The following is a 24,047-nucleotide window of genomic DNA, read 5'->3' on the forward strand; positions in this document are numbered from 1 at the left end:
AACAAAACCCTCATCGCAGCGAGGGCCTCAATCAAATTAAAGATTTATGATCCCCAGGCACAAGAAAAAAACTAGCTGAGCAAAAAAAAAAACAATACAGAATCTAGACAAGACAATGAATATCAATTAGGGGGGATGAGGGGCGGTGAGGGGTGGTGAGGGAGTTAGTGGGAGCAGGGGGTTAAAGAGGGGCTATGTTTGGAAACCCGGCTTGATTAGATCAGCGGGCGGACAAAGGAAAAATGAAAAAGCAAAATGAATAAATGTTTTCAGTTGCTTCTAATTGGCGTAAATTAATAAGCAGCCGCCATCTAATGTCACTGAAAGTCACATTCACAGACCCCCAGAAAGGTCACAGGTCAGATATCTCCGTCAATGTCAAGGGGCAAAGAGCACTTCCTTATCAACAACGCTCAAGAAGCAAGCGAAATCATCATTAAAGTCCTAAGCACTCGCCTTAAATTTCAATTAAATTCCAACGCATTTTTTAAAGTATTTTTTAATTTGTTTCTCCTTTTGTTGGCCCGCTTCTTTTTTTTTTTTTGTACTTTCTACTTATACTTTTTGTTCTGGCATTTTGTTTTTTTTGTTTTTGTTACATCTGCGGGCGGCCGGAGTCATTAAGTCAGCTTTGTTCCGCCTCAATGCCGGCCCGCCCCCTATTTTCCCAACGCCCCACCGCCCACCACCCCAAAAATGTGGGGAATAGAATCAAAACAACAAAGGCAAACAACAACAGTCAACGAAAAATAAATAAATAAGAAAAACACAAAAAATTGTGACAGCAATTAAAGCCGGAGTCTTCGCTTTCAGATGAGAGCAAAATGAAAAAAAAAAAAAAGTACAAAATAAAAACAATCCAAATGGTTGACATTCTCAGTTGCAAATGCGACACAATCAGATGAGGCTGCTGCCACAAATAAGCACCGGAAAATGCGGGAAATCCAAATTAGGTTTAATATTCGAGCCCAGCTCCAGCGAAAAGCGATCTTGTTATCAAGCAATTGCAATTAATTAAATGATAATATTAATATTTATTGTTAAGTTCTAAGACCAAGTAGTTGGTAGAAAAGATTTGTAGATTTGTTCCGATTGAAAAACGTTTTACGCGCAGCATTCGAATTTCTATAGAATTTTATAAGGCAAAATGCATAAATCGTTACTCGGCATTATCATTTCATTAATCGCCCCAGCAATTTTCGCCGCCAGCTTCATTTAGGCAGTACTTAAGCATAAAAAATTAAGCAAAACAAAAGGGGAAGGCGAAATTAAACAGAAGGCGAAGAGAAGCTCATAATTGCACGCTAAACGCCATTTGAGTGGACATTTTTGTGAAAAACAACTCCAGCAACAAAGTCAAAAGGAAGTGCCATGGGCTGGAAAAAAGTCCAGCAAAAAAATATGGATGGGTGGAAAAAGGCTGGGAAAAAGGATGGAAAAAGGATGGAAAACTCGGACGAGAAGCTTCCAGCATGGAATCTTAATGAGTGGGCGGCAGATGGCAAGTGCAGCGGCACCAAACGAACCCAAATCCCGGACTAAAAAAATGGGAAAGCCATCTGGAATTTACCCTCCCCCCCACACTGGGTTCGAAGTTGTGATACCCTAGAGTTCAATCGTAAATTGACTGCGTGCGCGATTTCGCTAATTACTTAAGGAATCCTTCAACTATTATAAGGTGTTTTTTATGCTTACTTTCGTGGTGTAAAGTTTTGAAAATAACATTACCTGCAAAGAAGACAAGAATAAGATAAGTGTGAATAAATACCATGTAACTTGTACTGTTAATTCTAATTAATTATAATATTAATATATTTTTTAAGAAATTCAAGCAGGCGTTCATTTTTCTGAGCTACCTGTAAATACATTTACATTTTTGCAAGCTGAAACAAGAAGATTCGTAACCATTTCTGATTATTAAAAAAAAACACCTTGCATATCCAGCCGACTTAAATATTTTAGTTCCAGTTTTTTTGTCGCGCAAAAATACAAGCTTTGTTTAAATGAAATGTAATATTATATTTAATTGGCTCCCAGACGCGCTGCCGTTTTGCTGGTCATAATTGTAATACCCTCTTTATTCTTGGGTGGCCCAAAGGCAACTGGGGCAGCTGCAAAAAGGGGGCGTGGCATAGATGGGGGCGGCAGGTGGCAGGTGATTAACGGCGGGTTTCGCGTGTTTTCTCGACAAGGTAAAACTACCGGCAAAGGCAGAGGCAAAAGTATAAAAGTGAAGGCAAAGGTGAATGGCGACTGCATCGGATGGAATGTGAAGCCAAGTTAATTTATAAACACTGAAGATACTTAAGGGACTACAACAACAGGCTGGGCAGAAGGGTAGACAGGTAGTCATCCTCATCCGATGGCCAGGAGGAGCAAGTTGAAATCCCGGCCAGAGGATGAAGTTGCAATAGAAGCGTGGAGCGTAAGTGGCAGATGAAGTGCAAGATGATATCCCGAAGTCACCTTGACTGGGCTATCAGTGTGTAATCAATCATTGAAGTGGCTTCTCCGGAAAAGGGGGATTTTCAATCCAAAGTCTCTCAAGTAATTAAAAACTTTTCTGGCGTCATCAAACGGGGGAGAGAGCACAAAAAAAATGACAGAATTTAGCAATTTGTGCGGCAAAAAGGGTAGGGACAAATTTACTAGAAAAATGGGATTTTTAATGGGGCTCTCATAGATGCACCTAATAGATTTCAATACCAGAACATTTATGCACACAAGTGCTGGCAATTGTGCAAAATACTTCCCACAGGGGCTTTGGCATTTTGCATTTTGCATTTGGCATTTGCATTTGCATTTGGCAGCCGAATCTGTGATTGGGCAACCCCGAGATTGGGTTCTCACATGGAGAAGGTTTTTGCAGAGTTGGTCAAGAGCTTTGGCCTATAGCACATGGTTGCTATCCAAATACCATACAGCTAGTTTTCTGCAAGAAACTCGGCGTGCCGCAGAGATTCCATCTCATCATCGTTCGTATGTGTGTGCCTTTGGAATCTGTGAATGAAGCTGGCTAATGGTTATGGCCAGGCTTTAACGGAGCAACTGGTTCTGCCATCATCATTATCATCTCTTGGCTTTTGCCCACTTTTTTTTTGCCCGCCATTTGAATGTCGACTACACTGAGATCAGCGGATTTCAGTGGCTGCATTTAAGTGAAATGCAGTACAAATACTTCTTAAATACTTCAAATACTTATTTTAAAGAGATTAGGATGAACATTATCTCCCGTTAAAGTTTTCTCATTTTTTTTGTTTTTTCTTCGGCTTTTTTATGTTTTTCTTGCAGTGCACACACCTTGACTAACTAAACTGCACTCAGTTTAAATGTGTCACATGTCGGGAAAGTGAGGAAAAGACTGGAGCTACTCGAAATTTGCATTGCTAAGTTGTACCCTCTTTTACTATTTCTGTACGTTTTTGCCTTTTTTTTTTGGTGTTAGTTTTCAGGTTTGGCCGGAAGGCGAAAATGCCGCCGCTAGATGTCGCCACTCCACTCGCATCCCCTCTCTTTCGCTGCATAGCATGCTGTCTCTTTCGCGTTGCGTGTGTCGACTGAGTGTTGACTTTTATGGTCATTGACTTGTCCCCTCCTGTGAATGTGACATACAAATATTGCTGGCATGCCACAACACCTCGGTGCCACGCCCACTCACTTCCGCCCCTGTTTGTTACCTGTGTTTTTTAGGAGCTAATGAAGCGATTGCAGTGAGGGCCAACACTAATTCAATACAGCAACGGAGAGTACTTTTCTTGCATTAGGAAAAAAAAAACCTTTTAGGAAAACATGGACACAAACACAAAATCCTCTGAAGAATTATTGGTGTCCTTTGATATATCAAAAATCGTATGGAAAACCTAAGCTCTAAGCAAGTTATCTTAGGGAACCCCTCATTAAATTCGAAATAATCAGTATTACAGCCAAGAAAATTTAATTTTGGGTTTTGGTAGGAAATGTATGGACTCGTTGAGCTTCTAGTTGTGCTTTCAATCGAGTTGTATTCAAATATGCAAATTATAATTTTTACAACAAATGCGAAAATTTGCCCAAAAAAATTAATTTCCCAAAATCCGTCAAAAATGGTGATGTGGGTCGTTAGCGTTGGTAATTAGCTGCTCAAAACAGTTTTGAGTTTAAAATGCCCACCAAAAATATTGTTATTTTTGCCAAAATCCGTTTTTTCGAATTTTGGTCATTAAATAATATGTTTTTTGGCCACAACTTCAAAAATAATTGTCCGAATATGGAATGGTATACATCGTTGCGCTCGTAATTAAATTTCCAATCGAACTGTGTTAAAAAATGGCAATGCTAATTTTTTGCAATTTTTTTCAAATTTTGATGACGTTACCCCTTACAAAAAATGCTAAAATTGACCCAAAAATGAATTTTCCAAAATCCGTCAAAAAGTGATAGGGGTCGTTAGTATTGGTAATTAGCTGCTCAAAACAGTTATTCTTTCGTCTTTATGATCATTTTTAGCAAAGTTATGATTAAAATGCCCATTAAAAATATTTGCATTTTTGCCTAAATCCATTTTTTCGAATTTCGGTCATAAAATAATCAGTTTTTTGGACACAACTTTAAAAATAATTGTCCGAATATGGAATGGTATACATCGTTGCGCTCGTAATTAAATTTCCAATCGAACTGTGTTAAAAAATGACAATGCTAATTTTTTGCCATTTTTTTCAAATTTTGACGATGTTACCCCTTACAAAAAATGCTAAAATTGACCCAAAAATGAATTTTCCACAATCCGTCAAAAAGTGATAGGGGTCGTTAGTATTGGTAATTAGCTGCTCAAAACAGTTATTCTTTCATGTTTATGATCATTTTTAGCAAAGTTATGATTAAATCGCCATCAAAATTATTTCAATTTTTGCCTATATCCATTTTTTCAAATTTCGGTCATAAAATAATCAGTTTTTTGGACACAACTTTAAAAATAATTGTCCGAATATGGAATGGTGTACATCGTTGCGCTCGTAATTAAATTTCCAATCGAACTGCGTTCAAAAATGGGAACGCTAATTTTTTGCAATTTTTTTCAAATTTTGATGACGTTACCCCTTACAAAAAATGCTAAAATTGACCCAAAAATGAATTTTCCAAAATCCGTCAAAAAGTGATAGGGGTCGTTAGTATTGGTAATTAGCTGCTCAAAACAGTTATTCTTTCGTCTTTATGATCATTTTTAGCAAAGTTATGATTAAAATGCCCATTAAAAATATTTGCATTTTTGCCTAAATCCATTTTTTCGAATTTCGGTCATAAAATAATCAGTTTTTTGGACACAACTTTAAAAATAATTGTCCGAATATGGAATGGTATACATCGTTGCGCTCGTAATTAAATTTCCAATCGAACTGTGTTAAAAAATGACAATGCTAATTTTTTGCCATTTTTTTCAAATTTTGACGATGTTACCCCTTACAAAAAATGCTAAAATTGACCCAAAAATGAATTTTCCACAATCCGTCAAAAAGTGATAGGGGTCGTTAGTATTGGTAATTAGCTGCTCAAAACAGTTATTCTTTCATGTTTATGATCATTTTTAGCAAAGTTATGATTAAATCGCCATCAAAATTATTTCAATTTTTGCCTATATCCATTTTTTCAAATTTCGGTCATAAAATAATCAGTTTTTTGGACACAACTTTAAAAATAATTGTCCGAATATGGAATGGTGTACATCGTTGCGCTCGTAATTAAATTTCCAATCGAACTGCGTTCAAAAATGGGAACGCTAATTTTTTGCAATTTTTTTCAAATTTTGATGATGTTACCCCTTACAAAAAATGCGAAAATCGACCGAAAAATTAATTTCCCAAAATCCGTCAAAAAGTGATAGGGGTCGTTAGTATTGGTAATTAGCTGCTCAAAACAGTTATTCTTTCATCTTTATGATCATTTTTAGCAAAGTTATGATTAAAATGCCCATCAAAAATATTTCAATTTTTGCCTAAATCAATTTTTTCGAATTTCGGTCAAAAAATAATCAGTTTTTTGGACACAACTTTAAAAATAATTGTCCGAATATGGAATGGTGTACATCGTTGCGCTCGTAATTAAATTTCCAATCGAACTGTGTTAAAAAATGACAATGCTAATTTTTTGCCATTTTTTTTCAAATTTTGACGGTGTTACCCCTTACAAAAAATGCGAAAATCGACCGAAAAATTAATTTCCCAAAATCCGTCAAAAAGTGATAGGGGTCGTTAGTATTGGTAATTAGCTGCTCAAAACAGTTATTCTTTCATCTTTATGATCATTTTTAGCAAAGTTATGATTAAAATGCCCATCAAAAATATTTCAATTTTTGCCTAAATCAATTTTTTCGAATTTCGGTCAAAAAATAATCCGTTTTTTGGACACAACTTTAAAAATAATTGTCCGAATATGGAATGGTATACATCGTTGCGCTCGTAATTTAATTTCCAATCGAACTGTGTTCAAAAATGGTTATGCTAATTTTTTGCCATTTTTTTCAAATTTTGACGACGTTACCCCTTACAAAAAACGCGAAAATCGACCGAAAAATGAAGTTCCCAAAATCGGTCAAAAAGTGATAGGGGTCGTTAGCATTGGTAATTAGCTGCTCAAAACAGTTTTTCGTTCACCTTTATGATCATTTTTAGCCAAGTTTGATTAAAATGCCCACCAAAAATATTGGAATTTTGCAATTTAAAAAAAAAAACAAAATTACAAAAAATGCGAAAATTTGGCTAAAAATTAATTTCCCAAAATCCGTTAGAAAGTGATAGGGATTGTTAAAATGGGTAATGAACTGCTGAAAACAGGTTCTTTCCTATTTATATGACCATTTTTAGCAAAGTTATGTTGAAAAAAATCGGTTTAACGGCTGTTATTTTAATTTTTAAGTAACCACCATTCGACTGTATGCAAATTTAAATTGCGTCCAGCTATTTGGTGTTTTTTATGATTTTGCAAGTCGTGGGATCTCTTATTATTTTTTCGGCGATGGCACCGCTAAGAGCATTAAGAGGCACAGGGGGCGTGGCCGATCCATTTCGGAGTAGATGCAAAAATAACGTTAAATGTATAAATTCTCGCATTTATTTCAGCGCCTCGACGATGCAAATTCGTTTATGCAACCCGAATGAAAAAAAAAGCATAAAAGTAAAAATACAAATATAGTGGTGGAGCGCGGCGGAGAGGGAGATGCGAAAAAGTAATCATAAAAAATCACGGCGCAAATGGTTTTCCCTCTGGACCAAATAATACACGGGTGCTGATGGCAATGGGTGGACATGATTTTTTGCGCTTTTCACCCAGAAAATTGTGCCATTCAATTAATTTCGCTGCTGTTTGGCGTACAGTGCGTTTCGCAACAGTGCGTTACACGAAAATGCTAAAACCTTTCCAGGGCGGCAAATTGCATTTGAAAAGTGATTGAGAAAAGGTAGATTTTATAAGCACACATCAAGAATGCCGAATAATGTTACTTTGACATTTCATCGATTTCAAAAATGCCCGACTTAACAACTTTGAAACGTCTCTTACTGTAAAATAACAAACATACATATACAGTTGATCGGGCAAAGGGACCAAATATATTATATAAAAATCGATACAAAAGGAAATCTACAGGTGTTTCAATAGCCGACTATCACTAATCAATTTTCCATTTGTATCCAATTGATAGATGGAAAACCGCACGACCAACTCTTCATCAGGCCTCTAAAATAATCAGAAAAAAAGTGGTGGGGAAAAACTAGCATTTTTTGGCAAATTAAATTCGCACCATTTTGGGCACAGGACCCAATTTAATGGTTGATTAAAAAATAATAATAAACAACGAAAGCCCGAGGTCTGAAAATCGATTTAATCCCCCATACTTTTTGCCCCAAAGGCTTTCCCAAACTATTTGCTCAGCGCCCATCGACAATAAAAGTAAAAAATTTATATATATATGTATGTTGTGTATGCCGTGCAGCAACATAAAAGGGAATATTTTAAAACTTAATAATGTTTGGGGCTATGGCGGCATATCAAATGGCAAAGGGTCGCGAGTGCTGGCTTAACCGGGTTGCTATCAATTATAGTAAAATGGAAAGAGGTCACAAAAGTTCGTAAGATGTGGCCATTGGTGTGTAGATTTAATGTATTTAATAAAATGAAACACGTTTGACTTCAGTGGCTTAAAAGCAATAGTTTCACACATGTATAATAATTCTAATTCAATGCAAAGGTATGTAATCTGCAAGTGTCTGTAAGTTGTAAGTTTCATATGTGATTAAGAGTGGCGTCAATGTCAAATGCCCTTAAAACTGGAATATTTCCATGTGCTTATCGACTGCGACGAAAACTTTCCAATTGAAAAATGTCCATCAAAACTCCAATCAAAACCTCATTATTGACGTTGATGTGAACTTACAATCGTTAGCCTGTTGTTTGTATATTTCTGGTTTTAAGGGGGAAAAAGCCCCATAGATGCCCCTTCTCGTCCTTTGCCACACCCATTTTTGTATCATTATTGTTGGTTACATAAATTCGCATTGTTGTTGCTGTTCCTGGCGCGGTGTGTGTAATTAATTATTCAAAAACAATTAACTTTGCCAGCCGGCACACCTATGCACACACATGCTAGCACACACACAAACACACACCAAGGGCAGGCATTAGAAAGCACAGTTAGAATGCATAAAATATGCGCCGTCTGGCAGTGTGTGTGTGTGTGTGTGTGTGTGTGAGGGCAGTAAAGGTATGCATGTGGCCATATTGTTTGCATATAGACTGAGTCTATTCGCTGAATTAAACCCTCGCTTTTCCGCCCACACTTCCACCCCGCACTCTTTGCACCGCACAAAGCTGAACGAAAAGTGCCAAAAATTTGTTTAAATTGCAATTAAAATATCTCGCAGTATGTATGTAGGTTTCAAATATTCACTTAAAAAAAGAGTGGTATAATGAAGCGTTTACATTTCCGAACAACTGCGATAAAAATCCATTAAAATAGTTAAATTTAAACAAAGCAAGGTCAAACTCGAAAAAAAGACAACTGTTTACCCCATTATGTATTTATAATTACAATACCAGTGTGAATGATTTTCCTAAGCAAATCATCGCATAATTTAAATCCTTTCTGAAGCTCACTTTGCTTCCTAACAGCTGAAGGCAAACCGGATTGCGCAATAATCGAGTATAAATTTAATTTCGAGCAGAGAACATTTAAGGCTTTCATCCCGAGTTGCTCGACTTCACTGTTTGATTAGTCAAGCTATTTATTTATTTATTTATTAAACATGTTCCGTTATTGTGTACGTCTGGCTTTCGCTTTTGTGGTCGTCGATGGAGACTGTAATGCGATTCCAAGTATTTATTTATTATTACAACGTTTTGCGAATGGATTCGTTCCGTTGAAATTCCTATATGTGTACGTACATATGAATATACATACATATGTACATATGTATGTATGTACAAGGATCGACTTGAAGTCGAGGCCGATTTGCTTGTCAATTAGAGGGGAAAATTGATGGAAAAAATGTTTAAAATTGCATGGCCAATGGCCATGTGGTTGATATCCGGTGTTGTCAAAAACGTTAATACCCACGTGTTTTGGCTTCTTTTCCCCTTTGCATCTGCCATAATTGAAACGTTATCGATCCGAATGCAGTATTTATTTAAATTAAATGCAGTGAAACTACAAAATTCAAAATCGTTTGCAGGTGTTCCCCCAAATGACAAAATAATATAAAATAAAATAAAAACATGTATAAAAAAACCAACAAACTGCTGCGCAAAATAAAAGTAAGGAAATTTTCCATTTAGATGCGCTGCACACACTCGTAAATGCGGAAAAAAACGAGGCCAAAGCAAACCGAAAATATTTCGTAAAGAATTTATGAGCCACACACAAATTAAGTGAACTTTGTGCAACATTCTGGAAAAATCCCACTCGCCTCCAAAAGCCGAAACAAATAAACTAATAAATACATAGGTAACTTAATCTCTGGCCAAATTGAAAAGGAGAATTTAAAACGAGTTTTCATTTTACGCCGTCCGTTTCCCGGAATTTTCATTTCATTCACTTTGACTAGGGCTTAATTGGTTGGGATTTGAATGTTTTGCAATTAAAGCCGCAAATGAATCGTTGAAAATACTCAGAAAAATAATCGAAAAGGGTTGAGGAAAATAAACTGCTGGCCAAAAGTACGTAAATTGGCTAACTAATGTTACAGGAAAAATATACAAATCACATACATATGTACGTATATACGTACATATGTACACATGTATGTACATACCTGAAGAAATAATCTTGATAGCACATCTTAACCGTAACCATTGATTGAAATGAGCACTCTTAAATTTTCACTTTTACCGTTTTGTTCTCACTACTGTATAACGATACGAAATGCGTGTTTATTCTTGAATAAGTTTGACAACAAAAAAAAACGTTTACTTGCTTAATTTCGAGTCCCTTTCGATCAATCCACTTCAAAGCACTAAACTTCTTTAAAGAGCGCATCCAAATGCTTATGAAACATACATAGATGACGAGACTTTGCCAACAGTTATCTACTTTTGATCTGAGCATTCTTCTAATACGTCTGTGTGGAGTATCTAAACGGGGTGGACCTGTTGTGTGTTATTTATTTAATAATTGGACATTAAAAATTAAATACCAATATTTACTGGCTTTAATTTAAAAAACTTTTGCAATGTTCAATTAATTCAATTAATTAATGTTAATTTAATTCGCAGTGTTGCCGCCGCTGAAATATTTTAGTTTTGCATAAAGTGAAGTAGCTCTTAAAATAAATAATATTATTTTAAATTGTACGAATTCTGTCAAATTGTACTCTGTTGGTCCACTCTAGCCACTCTTTACCTCTCCGTCAGTTCCCATCCGACTCTCCGTTAATTCGCGCTCTCTCATTTTCTGTGAAGACGGTGCACTTGCACTGAGAGCAACGATTGTGTTTGCCTGTGTGCTGCTGTCTGTCTGTCCGTTGTTGTAATTGTTGTTGCTGTCATTGTTGCCCTTGTTGTTGCTGTTGTTATTGAAACGGTGATCGCCGGTGCCTGGTACCGAATGCTGCACGTGAGTGGAAGGGAGAAGCAGCGAAGCGGGGCGCGACAGAGAGGCAAGATGAAAATAAATAAATGAAAGAAGAAATACACAGCAAAAGGCAACAACAAAACGGCGAGCAATAAAGAAATCAACAACAAAAACAACAAAGACAATGAGAGTGAAGAGCAAAAACAACAACAAAACGGTGGGGGGGGGGGGGGGGATGGGTAAAAATGGTTTATAGCTGAAAAATACCCCTTGTGGAAAAGAGGCGGCCAACCGTTGGCGGGGGAGGGAGCAGGCACAATAAAATTAAAATAAAGAGAATAACAAAAATCAAAAACAAAAACGACCGGCTGACCTATGATGTTATTACCGGCGATCATCTCAATCTCTCCCTCTCCCTGCCCTTCCTTTCCACTTTGCGAAGGGAATGCAAAAAATCGTGATAAAAAAACTGGATAAACTGATTTGTAGATAAATGTGTGTATTTATATAATAATTATGTTTTATTAAATAAGCTACATTTTCGAAACTATTTCCAAATCAAACGATTCAAGCTGCGAACTTAATATTGATAATAGAAATAATTATGAGAATTGTTAAACAAGTTAAGAACTGGAATACATTAAGATTTAAAAGACAGCAAAAGTATTTTAGGGAATCTGTAATTTGCCTCAATATTTTTTTGACTAGTTGGCAACCCTGGCAGCCGCAGCAACAATTAGAGCCGGCCGGCTAGCCAGACAAAAAAAAAAATAAAAATAAAAAAAAGAGAAAAAACAAAAACAAGGCAGTCAAGCGTGAGGCAGCGACTGCGAATGCAACTGCAACGGAGATTGCAGTTTGAACTGGTTTTCACCTGAGCTTGTCAACTCGGCGGAAAGCGGGCGCAGGCGGGAGGAGGGTAGCGAAAAGCCGCTAGATTTGCCTAGAAACCGACTGGGATTGGGATTGGGATTTCAGATCGCCTTGGCGGCCGAGATCGCTGGAGGCCGGAATATACACCACACACCAATGAGCATATTTATTGGCATTGGCATGCCATTTAAATGGCCGCGACAGTTGCGCATTGAACATTTGCCAAATGCTGGGGCGAAAGTCTACAGCAGCGGCCAGCATAATAGCGAGGTAATGCAATACATTCCATGATGTATTAATAAAAATGAGAAAAAAAATACCAAACTCTGTTCACATTTCTGCTGTATCAAGTAAATCAAGAAATCTCTTACCTAGTTTTAAGAAGTTTTAAAATACAAAATACAGCTTTATTTTGTAAATAGTAAATAAATGCATAAGGTTTGTATAACTTTAAAATTTTCATTTCTCGCAGTGTAAGCTGTGTGTGTTTGCCTTTGGTGGCAAAGTTTGCCAAGAGCCTTTTGGGTTGGTCAAAGTATTAGCAAAGTTATTTGCCCGCAACGGGCAAAGCGACCGCAACAGCAGCAGCGTCAGGCGGCAGAAGCAACTGCAGCAGATGCAGCAGCAGCAGCAGCAACAAAAGGCAACTGCAACACACACTGCAATTAACTTTGCGGTCAACAGCCACCCACCGGCCAACTGCCTTTGTGTGTGCGTGTGCACGTCGTCAGTGTGTTGGTGAGTGGAAAGAAGAAGCTGATGCTGCGGTTGCCGCTGATGTTGCTCGTGTTGCTGTTGCTGTTGTCGTTGCTGCCACTGCAGCTGATGTTGCTGCCGTCGTCTGTGATTAAAGGCCAAATGACAAGAGCAACAAGCGGCCAAAAACAAGCTGCAGCTGCAAGTTTCAAGGATAAGCGAATGGTATATGCTCTTGATGAAGGATTTTATTGTGATTTTTTGTGATTTCTGGTCAGATTGATATGTAATTAGGCTGGCATCACAAAAGCAGCTATACGAAACATCAGTAAATCTGCTCAGATCCAATGTTTAAGCAATTATGGGACATCAAGTTGGTGCATCACAATCAAAGTTGTCTGGCACCCTGTCCACATTCCTGGCCAACCAAAACAGCAGGGTATCAACTTTGTCAACTGCATTGCATTTCATTGCATTGAAATGGGTGTCACCCTGTAACTAGCACATTCGCGATAATGATAATGCATAATCATGCTGATGATGATGGCGATGGCGATGGTGAGGATGCGGATGGGGCTGATCATGGGGCTGATTACGATGATTATGATGATGGGGCAGGCGACTCCTTCAAAATGCGGCATTCTCTCGCTGGCGCATCACCAGCAGCAGCAGCAACAGCGGCAACAGCGGCAGCAACAGCGGCGTCATATTGAAACTGGAATTTGAATCCGGTTGTCGGCTGTTATGAAGCTCCCATTTTTTGCAGAGCCCCCCAGTTGCAACTCCCCCTCCCGGCTGCTGGCAAATGTTGTTTGTGCCATGTTTATTAAATGCCATTAAAGCCATTTCTTCAGCCTTTGGCTTTTGCTCTTTGAATGCAACTGCATGCGATTTTAAGGGAATCTCGGGGGACACGGAAGTGTGCGTCACTCTGTGGCAGAGTTGCATTGTCAGCAGCAAGCAGCCAGCAGAAAGCAGAAAGCAGCAGGGCTCAAATGTCAAAAGGTACATCAGCAACAAGAACGACGCGAGCAACAACATCAGCAGCAGCAACTGCAGCAACATCAAGCGCAATCAGCAAATTGCATTAAATGACTTCGTATTGCAATTGTTGGCCCTCCCAGTGATATATCTTTGATGTATACCATACATATATGTTTGGATACATAGCAACGAGCGAGGGAATCGCAGCTTTATCGCAGCAGAAGACACAAATTGAGAAAAGTGCAAGAAACGAGAACGGGCTCGTCATATCCGTCATATGAATTGAACTCGGACATCGAACCATTTAAATATTATTCAGAAAATATACAAATAAATATACATACAACAAGTTTGTAGAGATATCTCTAGATTTCATTGACTTATTAACACAGAATATCGACCATTTTTCGGAATCATTTAAAATGTTTTAAAGTTGACGCGGCGGTGGGCATGTAATATTAATAAATTAAAGCTTATGCCACCATAATCGATTTGGTTAGCAGCAAATCATAAAGCATAAAACTGACAACTGTCTGACAGGCGGCTGAAAGCGTTGAATAATGTTTTGTTTCTTTTAAACGGATTATCTTGTGAATTGTTTGACATTTGCCTAATTCGCGTGGGTTTATGCGTTTTCCACTCCAAAGTAACATCACAGTTAGGCTTAAAATAGCCGTTGCTTGGGCATTTATCAGGCGTTATCAACAATCCCCAAGTCCACCCCACCACCATCACTTTCACAACACATTTTCCAGCTCATTTTTCATTTGCTTTAATAAGCAATTTGATCGCTTGTCTTGACATTTACTGTTTACACATTTCTCTTCCTTCCCTTCTCGGCTCTTCTACACACAGTGAACACTCGTAGTAGTTTGCCCATGAAAGTCCATTCCCATTCACAATCCCACTCCAGAACAGCCTGCATCAAGGGCAGAAAATCTGAAAATCTGTGGCGCACATTAAAACGTTTCACTTAATTAAAATCAACGGCAACACAGGAAAAACAGCAACAAAAACGACTGCAAAATGACCGCCCCCATATATAAAGTATGGTATCCCTCCCTATATAAGTACATGTACATATATATAAACATGTCTATATATACATACATACACAGGCGCTAATAGTCCGATGTGAGTTCGTGTGCGAGAGCGTTGAAAAAACATGAAGACAAAAAAAAAAAAAAATTTAAGAATATAAGAATTCAGAGCAGTGGCAAAGACGTGGCTCGAGAGCTTCCAGCATTTTTTCCTACTTTGTGTGACTAACGACTTGAAATTGCGCTTATTAAGACTTCCTGATTCATAATTTCTGGCAGCACTAGCAATAACAACTATAGACAAGTGCTCACGCGCGTCGTAACGAATGGGGAGTACCCCGTACTTAAATATAGCAACGGCCAACAATTAATTGACAGTTATTAGGCATTTTATACGACTAACGATTTGACTTGACAAGGGGCTAATGCATTGTGATATTTACAGTGACAGCTGTGGTAACATTGTAAAACGGAATTATACGAATGTTAGTAGACAGAATCATTAAAATTGTTAATAAGTTATCTGAATGCTGTGACCTGTAACCAGTTTTGTGTAAATTATTCAAAATAATGCTTCTCTAGCTAAATCTATCCGCATGATTACCCATTTCAAAAAACGCGAAGTGTTTAGGCCTTGAGTGGCAATAGCATTCACGGAACTAAAATGAAGAAATTTCCCTATCCGATACCCTGTAGTTTAACCGCCAAAATCAGAAAGCAAAAGCCACCATCGCCTGGCCGCGAAGAATTCGCGGGGAATGTGGTGGCGAAATGCTTTTGATTTTGCTCCCACTCCCCCACTTGTTTTTTATATTTTTTTTCATATTTTTGTTATTGTGTGGCTTTTGTTTTCAGTGTGTAACGCTTGTTGTAATTTTCTTAATTTTTTTGTTTCGCACAGCCCACTGCGGGCTTTGCGGGCTGACTCTGATTTCTTTCGATTGTCTTCCTGGGGTTTTCCTTCCCGCCCGCCCTGTGGCATTCATCATGAAATGTTGGTCATGCTGCGGGCAAGATTTTCAAGTGACACGAGTAGTCACCGCCACACCCACACACACATACACTCGAGCACACACTAAGAGTACGCTTTGTGCATTAATTTGCTGGTGTGAAGTGCTAATCAATATATGAAGGCAGCAGCGCACATTAAGGAAACGCAATTTCCACAGGCAGTGGCGGTTGGGGGCGGAAAAAGTCACAAAGTTCCCCCTAATTTATAAGTCAAACATGTCGTGGAAATCCAGGAGGAGGAATGCAGTTCTGCAGTCAAAGCTTGGGGATCAGTGACACTTTAATGGGCTGCTTAAGGTTGGGATGGCCGAACGTTTGAAATTATATATTAAGGCCATGTGAGGAAACTGAGTTTATAAATTTGATTTAAATTTTTTTTAAGTTTATAAATAAGTAATAGCAAATGAGCTGCAATTGTAAATGTAAAGTCAATTCTTAGCTATTACACTCAAATGATTGCTCAAATATTTTGAAATAGATGTTCGATTTTACAGTCTAGTTTTATTTATAATAATATATAATATATATAAACAGCTAGACTCACCTGGAGATCCATGGCGGTTGCGCGGTCCTTCGGTGCGCACGGCGAGCAGGGTTTCCAGGTTGCTGATGGCCACAAGGGCCAGTAGCAGCAGCGCCAGGGTTGTGAACTGGCCGCGCTGGCGGTGGTGCTGTGGTTGGTGGTGCTGCTGCTGCAGCCTCCGATCGATGGCGCTGCTGTGGTGCTGTGGATGGCGGTCGCCGATGGGCGAGGTTGATGACGCAGTGACCTGCAGTGGATCGGCAGCCGTGTGGTTGTCGCCCTCGGCCAGCAGGGTTGTCGCAGGGGTCAGCAGGGCTGTCGCTGTTGGTGGTCGCCAGCGAGAACGCATTCTGGCCTTGCTGGGCGGCTTGCGACCAAATCCGAATCCAATGCCCACGGGCGTCGGATTCATTTTTGGTTGGTCGGGCGCTTCGCTTGCTACGCCGCTCCTTGCTCCTTTGCTCAGTTTGCTTTGTGTGGGAATCCTCGATTTGGATTTTGGGGTTTGTTCGTTTCGGTTTTGGTGACCCACTGGTGACCCACTCTTCTCTGTCCACCGCACTTTTGTCTTTTTAGGGTTGCCCGCTCCTCTGGCTTTGTTGCTTTTAACTTTTTTGGATATTTATTTTGGTTGGTGGGCTGCTTTAATGAAATAAGCGGAAAATTAACGCGTTTAATATTTCTAATTTATTATTAGGGAGGGGTGTGGGGCGGGGGCGTGTCCGGGGAGGGGGGCACTTGAGAGAGCAATTAATTACATTCAACTCCCCCCTTTTTTGCCCGCTCGTCTTATTCCGTTTGCTCTCTTGCCTGCTAAACTTTTTTGCTTATGAAAGATAATTGCTGGCTGTCTCGCTCGCACTCTAGCGAGCTCTCTCTCGCTCTATCTGTTTAACACTTTTTACAATAATTGAAAAACTTTTTTCGGCAGCTTTATGTGAACTTTTGCCTTCGGCGTCTTTAAACTTTTCTCCTTTTCCCCGCGATTTTCTTTTTCGTATTTATTTTTTACAATTTTTTTGCCTTTTTTTTATTTTTTTTGTTATTGTCGATTGCTGTACTTCAGACACTTGAAAAATAAAAATTAATATTGTGCGAGGAAGACGGAGATGGCATCTGGCCGCTTGTTGCTGCTGTTGTTGTTGACTCTTTCGGTTGATAGGGAAATTGCATATCCCTTGCAGTTTTTCACTGAGCTCTATTTTCTTTTTGCACTGCAATCCTGCAAGGAGAAAATTGTGGGAGAAAAGTTAGCAAAATGTTTATCCAGACTATTTTTCAATTATTTAGTGAAGTGCGATTAGTTTGTAAGAAAGTTCTTAATCAAGAATTTGCCATAGCAATATGCTTGTAAATTTCCTGAAAATCATTAAGAAATAGTTTTAGGGGAAGGCTGTAAAGAAAGAATTTTTGGAACATAATACACTCGTAAATATGTGAGAACTTTTTAGACACTTTCATCGTGATTATGCAAATCCTATTATAGTTTCAAAAAAATGATCTTTTTGTACGATTTTAAGACTCCGTTCTGGAATCAAGTGGCATTACCGCATCGAAAGCGAAAGAGAAAGAAAGCGGTGTGGAAACGAGGAAGAAAATAGAACATTGAGCAGATTACATTAAATTAAAGCACAAATGAATTGCTTGACGAGGCGAAAGCGAAGGAAAATATGATGCAGAGATACAGGGAGAAAAAAAGAAGTGAGCTGAAAAAGTGTATGCGAAATAAATAAAACGTCAAGCAACATATTATAGAAGAAAAAAAAAGTGAGCAACAATCAAACACAATAGCTGGCTGAGATCATAATATACGGGGGGTTTGGGTTCGGGTTCAGCTTAGTTTTGGTTTCGGGGAGTTGGGAGATCGGATGGAGATGGCGGCACATACCCGTACAAGTGGAAAATCATGCACATCGTCTCAGAAAACCGAAACCGAAACGGGGGCGGGTGATGGGTGGTGGGTGGTGGGTGGGACACAATAACAATAAGTGGGTGGTATCTGGTGGGTTGCTCATGCGGTTAGGTCAGAGCGAGGAGTAGGCCTACGACGACGATGCCAACGAGTCAACAAAAGAAATTGCTAATGTGAGCAAATAAAAATGGCACAAAAAAGTACACACGCACGCACACACACACCCACCCACACACACACACACACACACAGATTCCCTGGCAGTATTAGACAATTGAAATTGAAAATCAGTGAAACCTGTTTTCACACACAAAAGCTCACGCACGCCAAGCTTAGGCGCACAAAATTGCAAAAAAAAAAATAAAATAAAGAAGAAAGAAAAACCAAAAAAAAAAATTGTTGAAAAAAAGCGAAATGAGAAAATGGCACAGGGAAAATGGGGAAACAAAAGAGGAAAATCCAATGCAAAAACACAGCGCAAAACTTGGGGTCAAAGATGAAATGCACTCGAACAGCAGAAAAGAAAATAAAAGAAAGAAAAAGATTATATAAATTGTCAACAACTTCGGGGAATTTTAATAAAGCGGAAAATTGTATACACATACAAGTATTTTTAAATGAGGTATATTAGCTAAAATTATAGATACTTTTTTGTATTTTTTTACTGAAGTTCGCAAGACTTGATTTATAAATGAAAGCGAAAAAATGCAACTAAATATTTTGAAATAAATAAATACCGTATATAAATACCATATATGTATATAAATAACATTTAAATGATTTTTTGCATTGCAATGGAGACTTCCCATATCTAAACTATACTTGTATCTTTATTTTGATTGTGCAAATCTATAAAACCAAGAATTGAAGTATGAACATTTCTATTTCCCGTTTAACCCGAGGCTCAATTGAAAAATCACTTGCACAGCGCCTTCTGCTTTCTGCAAGTCAATGGAAAATGCACGGAAAATTTTTCAGAGAAAATCCAACATTGCCGATGGGCGGCGGGTGCTGGGTGGTGGTCGGTTTGTTGGGTATTTAGGTGCCTGGGTGGTTGGGTGGCTGGGTGGCTGGGTGGCTGGGTGGTTGCCTATCATCGACATCAGTATCAGTATTTAGCCCATGGGCCATCGTCATCTGCGACATTTCGCTGCGCAAATGAAAAGTTACGCGAATCAGCAGCAGTCGCAGCCGCAGGGAGCGTTGTGTGTTGATGGAAGGTGGGCCACGTTGATGGAGTACGGAGTGTGGCGGCGGAGAGGGAGGGGTGGAATTTTGGGTGCTTTTTTGGTTTTGTGGCATTTTTCTTTTTTTCTCTTTCTGGCCAGGCCGTGCACACCTGTCCGTTTTCATTACGCGGCGGCAGTCAAGAAATTGCCAAAGCTATTTTCGAAAATGGCCGCAGAAGCGAGGGACGTTGGAAAATGAGAAAATCTGGGTGCGGGGAGGGTAATGGGTACTACTAGGACACCGTTATAACTTGAAATTGAAAGGAGGCAGTTGGGCAGTGGGAGGGGCCAGTTGGCTGAGGGCCTGGGCCTAACGATCCAATCACGCGACCATCCCAAAGCCCAGTAACCCCCCAGAAAATCATTTCGGATCTGGATTTATTGCACTCTACCCTCCGCTCAGAAACCAGAATCCCGCTAATGTTCGCGCTGAAAAGCTCTCAGGAAAAATCAAAAAAAAAAAAGAAACAAGTAATGGAGGAAAAGCGAAGGGAAATGGAGAGGCAAAGGATGGGTGGCATAAGATATCCAAAGACGGCACCGCAAAATGTTTTGGGCCAATTGGCCACACGCGGTTTTGGGCATCAGGTGCGCATTATGTCAGGAATGTGAAATATGATAAGACCAGAAAAAAAAGATGAAAATGAAAACCCAATATAAATATAAATAAAAATTTACAACAATCGAAAAGGAGAGGCCTCGCAGACAAGCCAATAATAAATAAAAAATAATGCCATAAAATATACTCCTTCGTAGAGAAATGCTGCCAACAACAAGGGCATTCCAATGGAAATATTTAAATTTTGTTTTACATTAACGAAAAGTATTTATATTAGGGTTGGTGGCGGGCAAATAAATTGGAAAATAAATGACAAATTGAGGAAGAGTCTGGTGGAAAAAAGAAAAGCCTTTCCCAACGGGAATTGAACATAAATAGAATGTAAAATGAATAAATTCCTAGGGTTACTTAAGAAGTAATCAAGAATGTGAAATTGAAAATTGAAAAATACCTTGTTTAAAAAATATTAAGTTCTCTATTAATGTTTTAATTTCATCACTAATAAGAACAAATCAATTGGCATTGTGGAATTTAACATTTCGTTTTAAGGTACACATACGAAATATCGTCGATAATAAATATTTTCTCTTTGAATAACTTTTTACGCAAAAATATTTGTGCACTTGGCCAGATAAACAATTAAACTTAAACAAGTGCACATGAATAAAAACGTCCAACACTTCACACATTTTTTTTTATAAAGCGTTTGCTTTAATTTCCCAACGCTCAAATGCAAAACATTTTCCTTCTCTTTTGTATGCCGCACATAAATTGAAATACATATTCAATTGGAAAAAAAATCCGACCAATTTCCCATTCCCCAAATTTGTCGCTGGTTTTCCCCCCTTTTCTTTGACCTCCTGCCATTGTCAACTAAATGTTGATGGAGGTTGCTTCGTCACAGAACTGGGCTCCCGAAATCCCGATCCCGTCGAGCTTTTGAGTTTTTCTCCAGTTGGGCAGCAACTAGTCAGCAATTTTCCACCGCCCCATTTTTCCACCTTCTCTTTTTTTCTCACCTTGATTCATCATTGTTTCGTGTGTTCTGGCTTTGATATGCTTTCACTGCGAGATTTGCGATTTGCGTATTGCGAATGGTGGAAAAAACCAGGGGTCTCTGTATGAAAAGAGGGTTTTTCTTTTTTCTTTTCAGTTGCTTCTGCTTTTGACAAATCGGGGGTAAAAATTCAATGGGTATCCAACGTTTTTGCGTGCACCGATATGAGATAAAAAGGTGTCAGAGAATTTGTCGATAATTATAGAGAGCGGTATTAAAAGAAATACATGTCCTGAATCAATTCAAACTGGCATAAATAAATGGAGAAATAATTTAATATTGATGCAACAAAACAAAATACGACTTATGCAACTCGAAAATATAATTCAGCAATTTTTCCCAGTGTAAAAGAAACAGGTAAAGCGACTTTGCGGCGCCGCATTTTACTTGAATCAGCCCCCTTTTTCGCCCCCTTTGGGATCTTCTTTACCTGGTCTTCTTTTAAGTCCGATATTTTGTTTTGTTTTGTTTTCTTTTCTTTTTTTCGCAAGCTCCAAGAAGTTCTTCTTTCTTTCTTAACATTGTGACGACTTTTGCTATTTCATTCTTTGGCTTTTCCTCATTCTTATGCTTTCTGTCTCTCTGGGTTTCTAGTATTTGGGTTAAATATCCGAGTGAAAACTGTGTTAATGGGTGAAGTTTATATATATGTATATACATATCTGCATTTAGCCATTTGTATGTAATTGGCTAGCAATTTTTCTAGCTGCGTTTGCAGTTGGTCAAAAGTTTTTGGTCAACGCGGCAGAAAACAAGCGGAATTAAACAGAAAAAAAATACTAAGCTACAAATAGCTATGAATATACATTTTTTTAAACACATTGAGAACTTTTGTGGAATCGATAAGGCGAAGAAACTAATTTGATACAGAGAACAGGAAAACCTAATATGATATTTCAATGTTATCTACGTGCACATCAAAATGAAATAAAATACTTTACTTGGATGAAGAACATCGGAAGAATCATTTGCCTGCAGTAAAGTATTTTTGCTGATAACATTAAGGTAATTCAGCTTGAAAGGATAAAGGGAACGAGCCCGAAATAAATCTAATTCCTTGGCTCCATTCGCACACAGTGCTGCATAAAAGTTATGCAACGGCAACATAAATCAATTGCCCTCGTCATTTTCATTTATTTATTGCGTTGTTTTTTCGTTGGCCAAAGGGTGCGGGGGGAGGGGGGGGTGGGGGGTATACGATTTCCCCTTAACCCCTGCCCTCGCTTAACCCCTTCACTTTTACTACCACATCGCCTCACCTGCGCAACAACGACTCTGGTAAATATTTTTATTGTATTTCCTTGGTGTTTGGACTGAGCTCTTTTTCCAGGCACCCCGATCCCAATTCCGGATCCCTTTGCCGCTGCTTTACGGCTTCGATTTCAATTTTCGGGCCCAAGGGCAGATTGGCAAAAAAAAAAAGGCCAGAGAAACACGTAGTGACGAAGGGGAACTGCCAACAGCCAGCAAAAAAAATCCCTTTTGCCACTTTTGGACATTGCCATTTTTCGCTTGCAGTTATATATCCAACTGATATTTATATGGTTCTCTACCAGCCGAAGGGTATGTATATTCCAGCGTTCAAAATAACTGTTTACAAATATTGCCAAAAAATGTTGAAACATTTCTGTGAACATTTATACAAATATATAAAAAATATATAATATAATATGTAGTTGTTTAAAAGTACTTGCACTTGGACCTAAGCTGTTAGCTAAGTGTACTTTAATGGCCCATACTACCTATTTTTCTGTCTCTCTGTTTTCGGATGTTTTACTTTCTTTTCGGTTGTACAAACACCAAAATTCTTCGAATAGACTCTCTGCATTTAACTCGCCTTTGAGCGCTCTGGCAAAGGAAAAGCGAAAAATTCGTAACAGAAATCGAAGATTTCCTCTGTTCTTTTTTCTTCTCTGGCGGGGGTGGGGAGCGGGGAGAGGGGTGGGGTGTTGGTTGAGATGGTGGAAAACCTTTTGGGGCTTTTCGGCACGATTATCCCTTTTCTGTGCACTCAATTTGTTGGTGAAAATACTGGAGTGGGGAATCCGCTGAGGTGCTTATGCCCTTTGAACTTTTGCCCGCCGACTGACTGGCTGACTGACTGGCTGACTGACTGACTGACTGACTGACTGACTGACTGACTGACTGAATGACTGACTGACTGACTGACTGAATGACTGACGGAATGAGTGAGTGACAGCACAGCGCTGCTGTCTGGCATTAAATGGCTTTGCAGCCTTAAGCTATAGAGTTTCGCTTTTGTTTTCACACGGCATCGGTATCGATGCTATATAAGCCCTATATCCCACATATGCGATGTCTCGCCATAAATTAAAACCAAACGAATAATAGATCCGAAGCCCTCGAGGGTCGAATGGAGAGAGTCGAGTCCAGCGAACCACATCGAAAACTGTAGTTCAGCCCCACTATCCCATCCACAATTCAATATCCGAAGCCATTAATCACAATCAGCAATCGGTTAAAGGAGCCAAATCATGCCAAACAACGAACAGATTAGTGTCAATAATAATAATAATGGTAATAATAGCTCAACTGTCATTTGAAGATTTATTTAGCCATCCAAAAACACAAAAAAATATAAAAAAAACAATAAAACAGACTTACAAATAGTTTTATTCCATTTTCCGTTCGCTCCTATTTTCCAAAAACTGAAGCGGAAATTTACGCACCAACTAGCATAATTAATGTCCAAATGGAATGGCAAAATGACCAAATGATTTTTAGGGAGGGAGTGATTACAGTGAAATAAATGACTAGATATCAGTCGGTATTTTTATATGCAGACATTAAGAACAGCAAATAATTTAACATGCTTTTAATATCAATAATATTTCTACATCGGTTATTTAAAATACGCAATTTTTACCCTTAAATCCAACATTTTCGCCAAGTGCAGCCCTATTTTGGCGCTAGACAAAGGTCAATTTCGAGCTCTCCAATTTTCTTTATTTTTTTTGTTTTTAAAGGAAGTTGCATTGATGCGGGCCTCCAGAGTCGACGACGATACTAATGGAAAATTGAGGGGGCGACAGAGGGACGACGAGCTGCATCCGGAAAAATTAGTGAGCGGAAAATGGGAAAAAAATCTGCGCTCAAAGTGAAAGCCA

At 38.7% G+C, this 24,047-nt stretch overlaps 1 protein-coding gene across 1 annotated transcript in view; it reads right to left on the reverse strand.

The window, feature by feature from the left end:
* Positions 1-24,047, reverse strand: part of LOC6549804 (low-density lipoprotein receptor-related protein 2) — a 143,968-nt gene that overhangs the window by 104,038 nt on the left and 15,883 nt on the right. Inside the window, exon 2 of the mRNA XM_001977291.3 lies at positions 16,184-16,804. Coding sequence (XP_001977327.2) covers positions 16,184-16,574 — 391 coding nt within the window. The 5' untranslated portion in view covers positions 16,575-16,804. The remainder of the gene's footprint in view (positions 1-16,183; positions 16,805-24,047) is intronic.

This window comes from Drosophila erecta, unplaced genomic scaffold (assembly GCF_003286155.1).
Source record: "Drosophila erecta strain 14021-0224.00,06,07 unplaced genomic scaffold, DereRS2 tig00000152-arrow-arrow-pilon, whole genome shotgun sequence".
Lineage (NCBI taxonomy): Eukaryota > Metazoa > Arthropoda > Insecta > Diptera > Drosophilidae > Drosophila > Drosophila erecta.